Genomic DNA, 15798 nt, shown 5'->3' with positions numbered 1-15798 from the left:
CAACAGAAATATAAGAACCTGGGGCAGAAGTGGTTTTGGGGGAAAAGATAATGAATTGTGTTTTGAAGTGTCAATGAAACATCTAGGTGGAAATATCTAGCAGACATTGGCGAAAAGAGCCTGGAATTTAGGAGGGAGATGAAGGTTATATAGTTTCCTTGCACGGAATAGATATGTAGGATAACTAAACTCATGGCAATTGATGAGAAAAGAAAGCCCCAAACAGCAGAAAATGGAGGAGGGGATGATACAATACAAACAGAAAAGGAGATGGAGAATGAACAGAAAGAAGAAGAAAATCAAGTAATGTCAAAAAGGAGAAAAGGATAAGCAAGTAAAAGAGTCCAAGATTTTTTCACTTCAAATCCAGCACTCTTTCTATTACAATATACTAACAATTTCTGTTTGAAATGATTCTGCATAGTCCTTTCACATTTCACACGTGGTCCTCTTTATGGTCAAGAGTTTACATTTGTGAGACAGCTGGCAAGGGTTAGGGCCCCAGCTATGGAACAAAGCAAAGTTAACTCACCCACAGGGGGAATAAAACCCATGACCTTGGCCTCATTAGCACAGTGCTTTAACTAAGTGAGCTAAGCAGCCACAGACTAAATATTTACAGTAGACCCACTAAAATAAAATTTTAAAATGTTGTTATGTGATGTTATAAAATGCAATTTAATAAAAATCTAAACGTTAAATCTCCATTATTGTTTCTTCTACTTGTCTAAAAAATGAAAAAATTTAGCCCAGAATTTACATACAAAGAAGAGCTTAATTTAATTTCCACTTTGCTCGTTGATTTATTCTCTAATAGTAGATAAAGTCATGTTAGGGTAGTGATTAACCAGAAAACAGAAAGGGAAATCCTAAAATATTTTAATTTACTACTGTTTTTTGGATTTTTAAAAAACTTTTACAACAACCAGTCACAGATTAGGATAGTCCCGCTTAAAGAAGTGAAGAGATTTAAAAATACATTCCCATAGCCCTGGACTTTATTAAAATTGTTTACTCTTATCTTAATATTATGAGCAAGCATACTTACAAACATACATATATTTATACATTTTGTCAAGTGATTTGTCAGATTATTTTTCCTATTATTTGTTATATATATTTCTGCTTCAAAGAGTACATGGGAATTATATATATGAGCACTACAAAGATGTACTTCTATTCAACAAATATTACTTTTCTTCTAGCATAAAGAACTAGGCTAAGCTCTGGAGTTAGAGACAAAAATAAGACAATCCCTGAATCTCAGCTTTGCTTATTACCTGTTTGATCTTGGGCCAATAACAATCTCTTCCAGCATCAGTTCCTCTCTTATAAATTGAAAGGGGTGGCCTAAATGACTTCTTTAAGTTTTTTTCAGCTGTAAATTTACAATCTTACAAACCCTTAAAGAGCTAATATTCTATTCAGAGAGTGGGAGGGCCAGAGAAGGAGTCCAAATTGAAGGGTTAAATAACAGGTTGAAGAATTATTTTACTGAGGTTAACCTTTAATGCAAACCTGAAAAATTCTTAAAAGTAATCATCCAGTGTTTGAAGGCTTCTACTGAACAATCTAACTACTTGCCAAGGAAACTGGCTTTTGGCTAACTCCAGTGATTAACAAGTTTTCCCCTGCATCCAGTCCAAAATTGCCTTTTTGTGACTCCCACTAATTACACCTAGTTCTGCAACTCTGGGGCCAAACAGCACAAAAAATTTAATAAATGTTTACTGAATAGAATTAAAGTGTATCTTTATAGGCTATATAAGCAAATGTGTAATACTCTATGCTCTCAGAAGCAAGAGAATAAAGCCATTATGTCCTCTTCTCCTCAAACTTTCTCTTACCCAGATTAAACACTTCTACTTTTTAAAAGGTAATTCTTTATGGCATGAATGTATGATTTTTTAACCAATCTAATTGTCCTTCCCTGAAAGTTATCTAGATTCCTAAAAGGAATCATGAACAATTGAATACAGTACATACTCCAACTGTAGCCTGATCTTAGCAAAGCAATGCAGCACCCTGACTTCCTATTTTTTGATATTACGCCTTTCTCAATTTGGCCTAAGTCTGAAGTATCTTTTTTGGATCCTATTTCCCATTCTTGACTTTAATTGAATTGGCAGTCCACTAAAACCATAATTCCTTTTCCAGATACACCATTTAGTTACATACTTCTCTTACCTTGTTATTATGAAGTTGTTTTTTTAAGCCAAAATTTAAATGTTGCATGTAAAATAGTAAAGAGAACCATAGTTTAAGGAAACTTGCTGCTAAAAGATATTTTGAAAGTCCTTTTACAAAGAAAATAATCTAATTTGTTTTATTAATCTATATTTGCTTAATGAAGAACATATATGTAAAGTAAAATTAATATACAACAAACTGAAAGGAAGTGGTCTGAAGGCCAGAAATGCAGATGGAAGATGGTGGCCGTCTTTATTATCAGGTTATGGAGACACTACTTTCTTTTGCCGGCAATGGGGGTGGGGAAGAAGAGTGAGGCACTGAAGGCTTTAGAGCAGGATAGTGACATTATTAAGCTTTTACTATTAAGGAGATTATTTGGGCAGGATTGACTAGACTAGACTATTATCAAGTGATAATAGGTGAAAAGGGAAATGAGGATGAAGTCAGCTTGGGATGGGTTAAAATGTGGAGGTAGTCTTGAGATCACACTTGAGGGTGTTTCCTACTTTTAATTTCATAACCACTAAAATAAAGCTTTTGCAGAGTTCCTGTAAAACATAATAAAAATAAAATCATCATCTGCTTTTAGAATTTCTGAATAGCTTAATATAAATTAATTCATTAGTTCTCACAATCTTTGATATGCCTTCCAATTCTAAAACCGTGATCTGATAATTATGAATGGCACATAAAATCTTGGAAGATAGCCTCCTTCAATTCCAGAATGAATCCAAAACTTTAATTCATAGGTAAATTTTTTCAAGATTTTATGTGTATTAAAATTAGGGAATAAAGACAAAATTTAGCTGAAAAATGAAGCTTAACCAATGATACTTGGAATTTTCATCCCCTAAGATGACAGATGATCTTGAGGTACTTGACAAAAACCCATTAATATCAACAGGAAAAAATAGCTTTTTATTAAATTACAATCAGGAAAAAATATTTCATTTTAAGGTACTAAAACTAAGTGTTAATTTTAGAAAATTTAGGATTATACATTTAGATATTCTGCAATTTGAAATATAGCAAACAACCATGTATTATGCAACACTTTTAAACATACAATATGTAATTTAATTGCTAAGGCAATTTACACTAGTACATGATACATTGAAATGGCAACCTGGAGCCATTATAAATATACTATTTACCTCTTCTGACTCATTGAATGACCTTAGGCAAGTCATTATGCTTTTGTTTCTTAATTTGTTAAATGAAGATAATTGCCATCTCATATATAATTCATATGATTGTTGTGAGAATTAAATAATGTCAGTAATTCACTTGAAGTGGCTCAGAAAGACATTAGTAACAAAGTATTACTAATATATTTTAATTACATAATGAGGAACCTTAGCAGAAAAAAAAGCTGGCCTGGGAGTCAGAATGATTAAGGTACAAGCCTTTCTCTCTGGCACATAATACCAGTGTGACTCAGGGTAAATCAACTAATCTCTCAGTGTCCCCATGCAACTCTTTAATACTGAAAGCCAAATAGCAATGGCAAGATCTTTACTGATAAACGATGCTTCTCTTTACACCAATGAAATCACAAATCTGGTCAGCAAAAAAGTTATATACATAGTACCAAAATTTAGCACAAATTTTAATTCAGTAGTTTAAGATAAATTTTTTCCTTGTTCTCTTTAATCAAAAGAGAAAAAAAATGCCTAATTTCACAACAAAGAACAGCATCCTAGTAGACAAGCAAATAATTCTATGGACAAAGTCACTGGTTATTGTGTTGCCTCTGAAATTTATTAGTCAACACTTAATAATTGATTTTTCGTGCTGTGCTACCCGGTAACTGGACAATTTTCAGGGCAATCGTAGCTGTAGATAGTTTAGTTAGACATGGGGAGATCAACAGTGAAACCAGTCTTGCTACAACAGCTCAGTCCAGTTGATTCTGAGCAATAGCGGCGCAGGATCAAGGTGACCTATAGCTGCTTTAAATAGTCCATTGGAAGATCAACTGAGGACAGGAATTTAGGGGACACCATCAAGGTGAATGGTTTTGATACCTTAGTCCAATATATTTGGGAGCCCCATTAGGTATACCAAATCAGGCCCCCAATCTGTCTTCATCATTTGCTTTAGATAAATACTTTTAAGGTATTAAAAGTTTCTAACTGTATTTTAACATAATGCAAGGTAAGAAGAAGGAAAAATCTAAGCATGTTATAAACTGGGAGATTTAAATGTTTTCTACTTATACTAATTTAATCAACAATCAATAAACATTTATTAAGCATCTAACAGGTGCCAGGTACTGTGCTAACCACTAACTTACTTGTTTCACAGTGACATTACATACAGTGTGACACAGTAGAAAAGGAAGCAGACATGAGAAGACACAGGTTTGAGTCTGCCACTTATTTTTTTGCTGTGGACTAAATTGCTTATCCTCTCTGAGTTTCAGTTTCTTTATTTTAAAAAGGAGAATAATTAAAATTACTGTATCTCAGAGGGCTATGAGGAACAAATGATATATATGAATTATTTGGAAATCTATAATATGCTATACAAATAAAAGCCATTATTAGAAGGCTTTGCCCTTTCTTAGTTTGATTTTCAATTTGTCATCTTAAAACAATGAAGCACTTCTACAAGTTTTTCTCTCTATAAACCACTCTGTGCCCTACAAGTTTATCATAGAAGAAAAACTTAAAAGCATTAATTATGAAAAAATTCAGTGTCACTTTGATTCAATTAAGCTTGTGTCTATAGGGGTGTTTATTTATAGTGAAAGAAGATGGTGATAAGAAAACCCAGGAATGGATCTTAGGGACCTTAAAAAGATTTAAAAGCATTGAGCTAGTAGTTCCAAAAGGTTTACAGTTTAAAATGTATTCAGAAACAAGTGAGTGGTGAATATAAATTGTATAGCAGTGGAGTAATAGTTACCACACAAAACAGACTCAAATTTAATGACAAAACACATCTAATGAACCATAACCACTGACGCTATCTACTGTTTTTTAGTGGGGTACAGTGGTTTGCATCTAGATCTAAAGTGGGGCTCTCCCTGATTCCTGGGGTTCCCCAGTAGAGAGGGAATTTCCTTAATCTGGTAGAACCCCAAAGGGAAATGTAGGTTAAGGGTTAGAAGAGAGGCTCTCTATTTGCTAGTAGGAATTTGGAAAAGAAGGGGAAATTCCTGTGTGCCCACTCTGAGAACAGGGGATCCCCATTTGCTTATCAGATTTCTCTCACTAGAAGATACTATGTCATGTCACCCCTCCTCTGCTCCATTTCTATCATCCTTTCTAAAATCAAACTCAAAAAGGCTAGGTTCCCAATAACTCGGGCTCTCAAGTTGATTGATCAACAATAGGTCCCAGGCCAAGCCCCACGTAGTCATTGTTTGGATCCTGATTGGCTCAGAGTGAATGTTAATAGCAAAGGTTTCTGTTTCAGCCAAAAACCCTGAGGGTCTTCCTTCCCGGATGGATTTTTGTTTGTTTTTAAAATAGGTAAACCAGGCTATTCTCAGGCTCTTTTCTTAACTACCCTTAACCGTTGATTGGGTATTAAAATTCAATCAAACTGAGACCTGTTAAAGACCTTAACTTCTTAAAAAAGGTCAAGGTCTCTCAGATAGCATCCAGAACCATCTCCTGTAGCCCCAACTGCATCTTACCCTGAAGATGATGGCTCTCGAGGAGTGAGGCTGGTGACTTTACATAGCCCCCCTCCCTCCAATCCCCCAAATCCAATTCATATGAATGCCTTGGCATCATCTCATCATGGTCTTCCAAAATGAAAAACAAACATTAACAATTATCTTTTTTGGATCTCTATGCAAACAATTTATAAGGTGTTGGGGAGCTATCTGGATGCTAAGGAGTCAGGAGTCAGGGATTTTTGCATTCTGTCAACTGGATAATCACATATGACTAGCTAAAATATCAAGGTTTAATACAATACTAGGTAGAAGGCAATGTGCACGTTACAAAAACATTAAAGTACACATCAAAGTTTTGGTGTTTTTACCAGTGAAAAACATCACAGAAGATAAGAATCTAAAATTTTTGTTTTGGAAAAAAAAAGAAAAAGGAAAATTCATTATTGAACACATTAAACACAAAATCAAAATTTCATCTTATTACCCTGACTCTGGAAAAATTACTACAGGACAAAAGTTACAAAAATTAAGACAATCTATTTCTTTGCAAAAGGCCATTTTTTTAAATAAAGGAAAAAGAAATGTACTACTAATAAATTAAATGGTTGTCCATCCGAAATAATGGAAACATATCAGATAGTCTTAAAATGTATGTTTATTTCTAGAATATGGTTATAATGCCAAGGGGTCATCCTTAAAAGACTAGTTAACCAATTCAGAAAGGGAAAACAACAAAAAGTTCAAGTTCCAGGATTACAAATTATATTCTTAACCAATCATCTTTATTATTTATCAGCAGGTGACCCAAATAAAAAGGTGTATATCATTTAAACATTCTACTTGAAACTACATTGTATTAAACGAAAAATGCTTTTAGTAGATGACTTTTTAAACCAATGAAAACGACACGCTAGTTAAAAATGTTAATTCCTAAAATTTCCTTCAGCAAATTTGTAATATGGTATTGTTTTCTAAGGTTTCATAATTACTTCAATAATACAAGGCTGTTTTATTTTTTTAAATGGCAATACAAAAAAAATTAAATTGCAAAAAAAAAAAAAAAAGTACACTAGGTATGGGACAAGAATCTCACAATCACAATCATAAAATACTTAAAACTTTAAAAGGCCTAGATTCAAGTCTCAAATAGCTAGCAACTACTGGCTAGATGACAGTACAAGTGATTAACCTCTCAATGCCCCAGCCAAGACTAACAATTATATACCAATGCAGAAGAGTTGTAGGAGCTGTACTTATAGAGGGAGTTCCCTAAGCCAATGTAACAGAGTAAAACCATCAACATTTTGAAATAATTAAAAAAAAAACCCACAAACTTGATATTTGAAACAATAATTTTACTTGAAAAAAATCTTGTGAAATTAACGAATTCACATTTAAATACACAGGAGTTCGATGTATTAAACATTAGACATTAAATAAGCACTTCTACCTATAATAATATTCCTCAATTGAGTATAAAGTCGGAAAACTTTTTCTAATATTATATTAAGGTAACTTTATTTCCATCTCAAATATGTCCCTCTAATTACTTCTGAATTATTGTAATGTGAAACCATTCAAGCAGTTATTTTTTTTTTTAAATGCAGACTGTTATCTTAAATGCAAAATCTTCTGTGCCACACACCGTAGAAGCTGACTCCTCCCCACTCCGGGGAAAACCCTGCCTAATATTTATAACGTTATGACATACTGTAATACTCACAAGGTGGTTGTAGAAGTATAAACACAACTGGAGTTATCTGATTGGCTGCCGGTGATGTAACACCCATGTCAATACTTCCCAGTGAACGCACGTGTTCGACCTTTTATTTAAATTTCCATTTCATCACAGCAATAAGACACTCGGGGCGGTGCATTTCTGTGAAATGATTATTGCCTTGGGCCCGGGGTGCTGCCTCCCTCACTCCCTCACACGCAGACACACACAGACACAATGCATCAGAGGAGGAGGTGTCCATGGTGCAATCATCTCACTCCAAATTCATCGCCCGGTCCAGCCTTTGTGAAAGGACGAAAATAAGTTCAGTTACTTAGGGTACTCCCACCCACTACGGGCCAAAAGCGAAAGGCTGTTTAACTCGGCTCCCTACGCGGAGATTTATTTTCACAACACTTCGTCCTAGGGTGCTTAGCTCGCGGCTTGAGAAAAGGAGAAATGGGCTTGCAGGAAGGGGAGTCGGGGGCGAAGAGGTGCGACTGGTCTGGAGAAAACACACCATAACCTGACACTCGCCAGCTGTTCCTCGCGCCCAGCCCGGCCTTTCTCCTCTTCTCACAGACCAGGCCCCCTTCCCTCCAAGCCCCCAATAATCCTCTCACCTTCTTGGGTGACACCTCCCACGCCCCACTCACCTCCTCCACCCCCGCCCCTACCCCACCCCCCCCAGGTCCGGCTTCCTTTCCGCTCCCCCCACAGGCCCAGCCCAGCCCCTTTCCCGTTCCCCAGGCGCCCCCCCACCCCCAAGCCCAGCCCCCCTCCCCAGCCCGGCCCCCACCCTCTCCCCCTCCAGCGGTTACTGCTACCCCGGTGCATTGTGGGCGCACAGTCCGTTGTTCATTTGCCATTCGACCTCCGCCAGGGCCTGGTCGGACGGAAACGCTCCGCCGGGTTCATTGTCGGTTTTTTATATGGTGGAAGCCGGCCACCCGGCGCGCCGCGGGTCCTCTCGGCTCCGGAGGCTGGCGGAGGGGTCCGGACTCGTGCGCTCCGGGAGAAGGCTCTCTCTTTTCCCTGGCCTGCCGAAGAGGGCAAGGGAGGGTCTCCTTACTCTCTGCCTCTCAACTTTGAAGGCCCCACGCACCCCCGACTGCCTCCTCCTTCACCGCCGCCGCCACCACCACCGTCGCCGCCGCCGCCGCCGCCGCTGCCTCCGCCACCTCCCCCCGCCCCCTAACCTTTCCCGCGAAGCGCTTTTCGAAATCGCCACGGAGGGGGGCGGAGGAGGAGAACGGCCCAAGGAAGAAGCCAGGCGAGCGCCAGACGCGTGAGAGGGACCGTGAGCGCGAGACCGGAGGGAAGGGAGGGGGGAGAGAAGAGGAGCGCGAGACCCGGGCGTGAGGGGCGGGGGTAGGGGGTGGGTGGGTGGGTGGGAGGGGGGCGGGGGAGAAGGAGGAGGAGGAGGAGGAGGAGGAAGAGGAGGAGGAGGAGGAGGAGGGGGGAGGCAAAGAGAGGGAGCGCGCGAGACGGGGGCACGGAGCGAGCGCGAGACGGAGCTCGAGACCGGGCGCGAGCCGGGGGCACCGGGCGGCTGCGGCGGCGCGCGCCATGTTCGCTGAGATGAACCGCAGGACGCTGGCGTTCCGAGGAGGCGGGCTGGTCACCGCCAGCAGCAGCGGCGGCGGCGGCGGCTCCACGAACAATAACGGTGGCGGCGGGGAGGCCTCGGCCTGGCCGCCACAGCAACAGCCGCGGCAGCAACAGCAGCTCAATGGGCGGGGGGCGGACGAGGAAGTGGAACTGGAGGGCCTGGAACCCGAAGACCTGGAGGCCGCCGCCGCCACGGCCGCCCCTGCCCCTGCCGCCGCCGCCGCCGCCGCCGCCGCTGAGGAAGGGAAGGACCTGCTTCTCGCGCAGGACGGGGGCGGCCCCGCCTCGCTGGGCGGTGGCGGCGGCGGCAGCAGCGGCGGCGCCGGGGGCCCCATGATCCCCGAGAGGAACCGCCGGACTCTGGCCTTTCGTGGAGGCGGTGGTGGGGGTCTCAATAACAATGGCAGCGGCGGCAGCGCGGAGGCCTCGGCGTGGCCCCCGAGGCACTTCAATGGGCGGGGGACGGCGGACGAGGACCTCGAGCTGGATGTGCTGGAGGGGAAAGAGTTGGTGCAGGACGGGGCGTCCCTGAGCGACAGCAGCGAGGACGAGGAGGAGGGGGCGAGTCTGGGCGACGGCAGCGGGGCGGAAGGCGGCAGCTGCAGCAGCAGCAGGCGGTCGGGAGGCGATGGGGGGGATGAGGCGGAGGGCAGCAGCGTGGGAGCCGGGGAAGGAGAGAGCGTCCAGCATTTCCCGCTGGCCCGGCCCAAGTCCCTCCTGCAGAAGCTGCACTGTTCTTTCCAAACCTCCTGGCTGAAGGAGTTTTCCTGGCTGCAGTATTGCCAGGACACTGGCCTCATGTCCTGCTCCTGGTGCCAAAAGACTCCCGAGGATGGGGGCAGTGGGGACTTGCCCCTAGTGGGCCACGATGAGCTTTCGAGGGGGACTCGTAACTACAAGAGAGCCCTCCTTCTCAGGCACCATCTCTCCGCCGAGCACAGACTCCACGAATCCAACACGCAGGTACAGTACAGCGCATACCCTCTACTTTTCCGGACCCTTTAACCCAGGAAGGTTTATTCTCCCCAGGAACTCCCCTTTTTCCGTGTAAGGGTCTTTCTGATTGTAGGCTTTGAGGGGGGACCTTTTTGGGATGGGGGTTCGGGGAACAGTGTAGGGGAATAGTTTTTGAAATCTTTGTTGGGTGACTGACCATTCTAATTGTTATGCAGAATTAGCGTTAAAGACCAGTTTTACCTTCTGTGACTAATAAGCAGATTGCTTTGCTGTATCTTATCTGATTGGATCAAGATTAGGTTTCCTTAGGCACATTAAAGGTTGCAGTTTCTCACTTAAAAAGTTGCAATTTCTAGTCATCTAAGTTTATCAGCACTGACAACCCATTTAAAATATACCTGTGACTTTATGGGTCCTGACTAATGTTAATATTAAGATTGAATACTGAGCCATGTCTGAAAAATAGTAACCGATTTGAGAATGATAGCCTTGCTTCTACTTTTAGGATGTTCCGTTCAGTAATTTCTTTTATATTCCGGATAATTTGAAATTTTGAACAGATTGTATTAGGAGTTCTTTCGACTAAAATACTTTGTTTCTGACTAGTGAATTTTTTTCTCCCCACTTATCTCCTTTGCTTTAAAGAAATCTTGTTTACAGGCTTTATCTCTGGGCGATGTTCTTTTTCTTAAAGTTGTTGTAAAATAGCTTTTAAACATTGCCTATTAGATATCCCAGTTGGATGGTATGAGCAGATACAACAATATTTACAACAGGCTATTGACTCCAACATTTTCGTTTCCAAAGTAATTAATAATTTGCTAATGTGACATAACTCATGGATAGAACAGTTTTGTGGTGGCATTGAGCTGCTTGAAATTATTACAGGAGTCGAAACAGTATAGACATTTGAAGTTCTGGCATGTCATCTTGATCTTATCCCTCTTGAAGTTAAGCTGGTTTAAAGATTTGGTATAACCCATGTGTTTCACTTAGTAGGTAGAATTCATCTTTAGAGGCAGTTATCAAAACGTCACTAAATTATACAGATGTAGTCTCACAGATGCAATTATTCATGTCAGTGCAGTGAATTGAAGTGATTTAGAGATCTCATTTTGTAGTTTCTCAGGCTCTTAATGATAATAGCACAGGAGTCAATCAAAAGTAAAAATTTCAACTTACTGTGTAGTCTTTAAGTAACCAAATAAGTTAGTGTAGCCTAATAAATAGAGTTACTAAGCCTTTTACCAAGAGATAATGACATATAATGATGACATAAATATTAGTTGCCTAAGAGATACCTCTGGTGAACCTCTGTATAGAATTAAGACCTTGAAATTCATTCTTTTTTATTGAGGCCTTAGTAAATTATAGAAAATATTGTCCGATTTTTTCATTTTACTGAAGTTAAGCCCAAATGATCTGCTCAAGATCACAAAGCTCAGAATCAGAAAACTATCAGGTCTCCTAACAGTCCTATCTAGTCTAATACTTCAAAATTACAATTTTTAGTACTTGATATGTTACAGAATTGAATTTGGAGATAGGGAAAAGAAGGTTCAAATTTTTGTCTCAGGTACTTTACCTTTTGTAACGTTGGGCAAATCATTGAATCTTTCTCGATCTTAATCTTCATTTATAAAATGATGGGGTTGAGGTAAATCAGGAGTTCTTGACAGGCTCTGGGAATTAGTAATTTGAAAACTAATTTAAGTCTTATTTGTTTGCTTGAAATGCTATTTTATATCCTTAACATTTTGAAAAGGGATCTGTGACCTCTCCCTCCTCCTCCACCCCCCCCCCCAAAAAAAAATGTTAAGAACCCTTGGACCAATCCCCTGAGGGAACTAGATGCTCCTTTTCACTCTTTAAGCTCTTGGGAGCTCATACATCTACATTTTGGCATACTTCATGTACCACACATTTGTGTGGTAGAGTGTATGTAGCCCTGTATTGTTCTTGAGTACAATGCATTCTTAGTACTTTGTTTTCCATAGAATGTACTTTTGGGGGATATAGTCTTATCAGTCTTGAATTAGTGCTTCCTTGTCTAACTCTTGGTTGCTTCTGGCTGTGACCTATTTTATTCCTGTACCAGAACCAGGGAATGTTGCCCCTTTATAGGACAAATTTTACTCATGGCTAAAGACTGCTTGGGTTGTCAGAATTCATCTAAATAATTTATTGTTAACAAATTGCAAATTTCTGACAGGTTTCACACCATTATTTTAGGTTAAATGCAAAATTGAGCTGCTAATTGCTTCTTTATAAGGCAATATTGTAGTCAAAAGTGAAAACTGGTTGTTGTGGGAGGTCCAAGTCTTTTCATGTTACTCCAGGTATTTCCAGGTGGTTAAATTGGCTTCATTTCTTATCCTAAACTTCTGAGTAGTTTTTCCATCCCTACACATCATATGCAGTATTGTGCTTAGCCATAGGTGACTGTATTTTAATAAAGGTCAAAGTTAATTCTTAGTATGTATTTTAAAGGATTTTATGAGATAAGATGATTGTGTTTGAAAATAGTGAAAAATTTTTACTTATATAACTTTGGGAAGTTTTTTAGTTTGAAAATTTTGAAAGTGGAAACTAAGGCAGTTTCTTTTTATGTTTATTATAAGTAATGACAAAACACCCAAATTTAGTTAGTATTTTCAGACATTTAATTGACAGATCAGACCAGTGATTCTTCTCTAATTTGCTTTTGTTGATATTACACCAGAATCAGAGCTGAATGGTGGTTGAAGCAAAGCAGATCTGTCAGCTTTTCCCTTTCATTTGTCATAAATGGTTCCCAACACTTGGATTGTACAAATTTGAAACAAAGTGAAAGATCCGTAGATCCTTACCTAGGGAGTAAGAGGGAGAAATAGTTAAAAGTTGTAGCTTGCTTAAAGCCAATTTGACTATGTACATTTTCTAGCCCCAGCGTCATGTTTATGTATTTCTTCAGACTGAAGTAATTTTTTAGCATACTAATCTTTCCTGTTAATGCTATTCAAGTCTCTGCTGCTTTAAAGTTTATAATAAGGAATTAGAAGATACAGGTGGTTAGGGACATGATTACTATTAAGGTTTTGTCTCCTGCCTTCTAACTTAGACTGAAACATTTCTCCAGTTAATTTTTTGAATTTTGGAAATATTAGAACATAATTTCTGTATGTGTAAGCAGTGTTCTCTTTATTTTATAGCTGTGTAGTGTAGAAAGGAAGACTGAGAGACTCCTTATAATTGAGAGGTACCATTAAGTAGCACTGTGATCTTGGGCAAGTTATTTGACCTCTAAAGTCTTCAATTGATACACCATATACACTAGGACATACTATACTATGCAGTATACTCCGTCTGGTTTGGGGGAATTCATAAATCCATTTCATTATTGTTACTTGTCAACATTTGAAACCAAAGGGTGTCTACAGTTTTTTTTTTTTTTTTTAAAGGTCTATTACTATACATTGCAAATATGCTTATGCTTAGAAATCTAGGTTATGAGGAGAATAAAAGTATCTAGCTTTTTGTAATCTATAAAAAAGAACCTTTTAAAAATATTGTTTGTTTCATAATTGTTTAACTTGGAATATGTAGTCTGAAGTTATTCTTTGGCAAGTGTAAATAATACCTATTAGAAAAATTTGCCATCAAATAAGTGAATGTGCTGGTAGGCTTGCTTAAACTTATTTTCATTGAAATTTTAAAGCAGTCTTGATATTTTTGGTATAGACTTAGTCTCTTAACTAAATATGTGTGTATGTGTATGATAGTAAAACATACACATAGATATAGATATATAAATTTTTTGCCTTCGAAATGATTTAAGCTTATTTGGTAGAAAATGTCATTAAATCATTCCATGATTATTTAGTGTCATTCATTTTTCAGGATTTAGACCATATTTTAAGTATTTTCCTGGCCATCACTACCATTAGTTTGTAGGAAGAGAAAAGAAAACAAAAACTCTTTGCTATTTGGATTCACCTTCCTTTGTAGGAGGAAGCTGAATATAATCTAAATTTTATTTTAGCCAGGATTGAGGGTTGGAGGGAGAGCAGAATTTTTGACCTTTCTACTCTGTTGCCCAAATTATCTGTATACAAATTGGGTAAACAGTTGGGATGATGTGATCTTGGGTTTTTTGGATGGTGGGGAAATTTTAGTTTTGATCAGTTAAAAATCAAAAGCCACTTTATGGTTTTGTTGCAGAAAAATAGTAATATATAGCTGGTTAACATCATAACACCTGATTTCAAGACCTTGTCTCTACTGGGCATAAGTATAGCATGCACACAGTTTTTTTTTTTTGTTTTTTTTTTTTAATAACTTTTTATTGATAGAACCCATGCCAGGGTAATTTTTTACAACATTATCCCTTGCACTCACTTCTGTTCCGATTTTTCCCCTCCTTCCTCCACCCCCTCCCCCAGATGGCAAGCAGTTCTATACATGTTAAATATGTCACAGTATATTCTAGATACAATATATGTGTGCAGAACCGAACAGTTCTCTTGTTGCACAGGAAGAATTGGATTCAGAAGGTAGAAATAACCCGGGAAGAAAAACAAAAATGCAAACAGTTTACACTCATTTCCCTGTGTTCTTTCTTTGGATGTAAGCATGCACACAGTTTAGTTTCAGAGGTAGGGTGTGTATATGTGTTTCTTCAGATTGCTGCTACAGATTGTTTTGTTTATGTAACACAATTCTTAGGGAATTATTTCTTTCCCTTTCATATGCATTCTCAGGTTTTAGTTTTATTAAGATGTTTTTAAGTGGGTGAGTTGTAGGAACTCCCTGTTAGATTCTTACCATTGGGTATTCCTTCCTCCAGTTACTCCCAGTCACAGAAGTAATAATAATTAAGTGATAAAAGTTTAAATTAGATTTTTAAAGCAAAAAATAGTGCAAAATATATAGTTGATTATAGCCAGTGATATTCTGTAACGATTCTAACTTCCAAAGTACTTTAATTATCTCATTTGATTTTTATACCAACTCTGTGAGGTTAGGTAATTGATAGGACCTTCTATTTACATAATGCTTAAGATTTTATAATGTTCTTTTTATACAATCCTGTGAGTTAGACTAAGCAAGTATATCCTCATTTTACTGTTGAAGAGACCAATAAATTCAAGAATTACAAAACAAATATAGAAAAGTCTTAATTCCACATCAAGCCTATTTCCTAAGAAGTCTTAGATAATAAGGAAATGGATCTAGAACTAGAAGAGATCTTTTAAGAGGTAGTGTAGTCCAACATCTTCATTTTATAGATGAAAAAATTGAGATTAAATGGCAAGCCCAAGATCAGAGTCAAGTACATCCCAAACTTGTCTTTCTACCATAAATAGCAACTCTTTGTAGTTTCTTGTGATTACTTTCAGATTACAAAACTACTAATTGGAGTACCACATTAAAATAAGAAGTAAATATTAGACTAATTGTGAGGGGCCTCATAATAAAAGGTCACAAACTTTATGGACCTAGGTTTTCTTAAATTAACTAACACAATTTTCTAAAAATGGATCTTTAAATTAGTTGATCTATTCACAGAACTCTGTGTGCTTTTAAAAAACAAAAACAAACCACAAGAGGACTATTAGGACAAACCTGCTTGATTTCAGAGGAGAAATAGAACCAGTTGGGTGAAAAAGTTACAAGGAGATAGATTTCAGTTTAGTAAAGGGAGGAACTT

At 38.7% G+C, this 15798-nt stretch overlaps 1 protein-coding gene and 1 long non-coding RNA gene across 4 annotated transcripts in view; one reads left to right on the top strand and one right to left on the bottom strand.

The window, feature by feature from the left end:
- Positions 1-6461: 6461 nt before the first annotated feature.
- On the bottom strand, positions 6462-8924 carry LOC127543738 (uncharacterized). Its single transcript, XR_007949292.1, has 3 exons — positions 8741-8924; positions 8369-8581; positions 6462-7843 (listed from the first exon to the last, which is right to left on the bottom strand). It is a non-coding gene; the product is annotated as an uncharacterized LOC127543738 (long non-coding RNA).
- Positions 8925-9016: 92 nt separating this feature from the next.
- Positions 9017-15798, top strand: part of ZBTB10 (zinc finger and BTB domain containing 10) — a 188576-nt gene continuing 181794 nt past the window's right edge. For all 3 annotated transcript variants that reach the window (XM_051969990.1, XM_051969989.1, XM_051969988.1), the window contains exon 1: positions 9017-10115. In XM_051969990.1, coding sequence (XP_051825950.1) covers positions 9111-10115 — 1005 coding nt within the window. In that variant the 5' untranslated portion in view covers positions 9017-9110. The remainder of the gene's footprint in view (positions 10116-15798) is intronic.

The sequence above is a fragment of the Antechinus flavipes genome, chromosome 1 (assembly GCF_016432865.1).
Source record: "Antechinus flavipes isolate AdamAnt ecotype Samford, QLD, Australia chromosome 1, AdamAnt_v2, whole genome shotgun sequence".
NCBI lineage: Eukaryota > Metazoa > Chordata > Mammalia > Dasyuromorphia > Dasyuridae > Antechinus > Antechinus flavipes.
The sequence above is the reverse complement of the archived record's forward strand: the minus strand, read 5'-3'. Positions and strand labels throughout refer to the sequence as shown.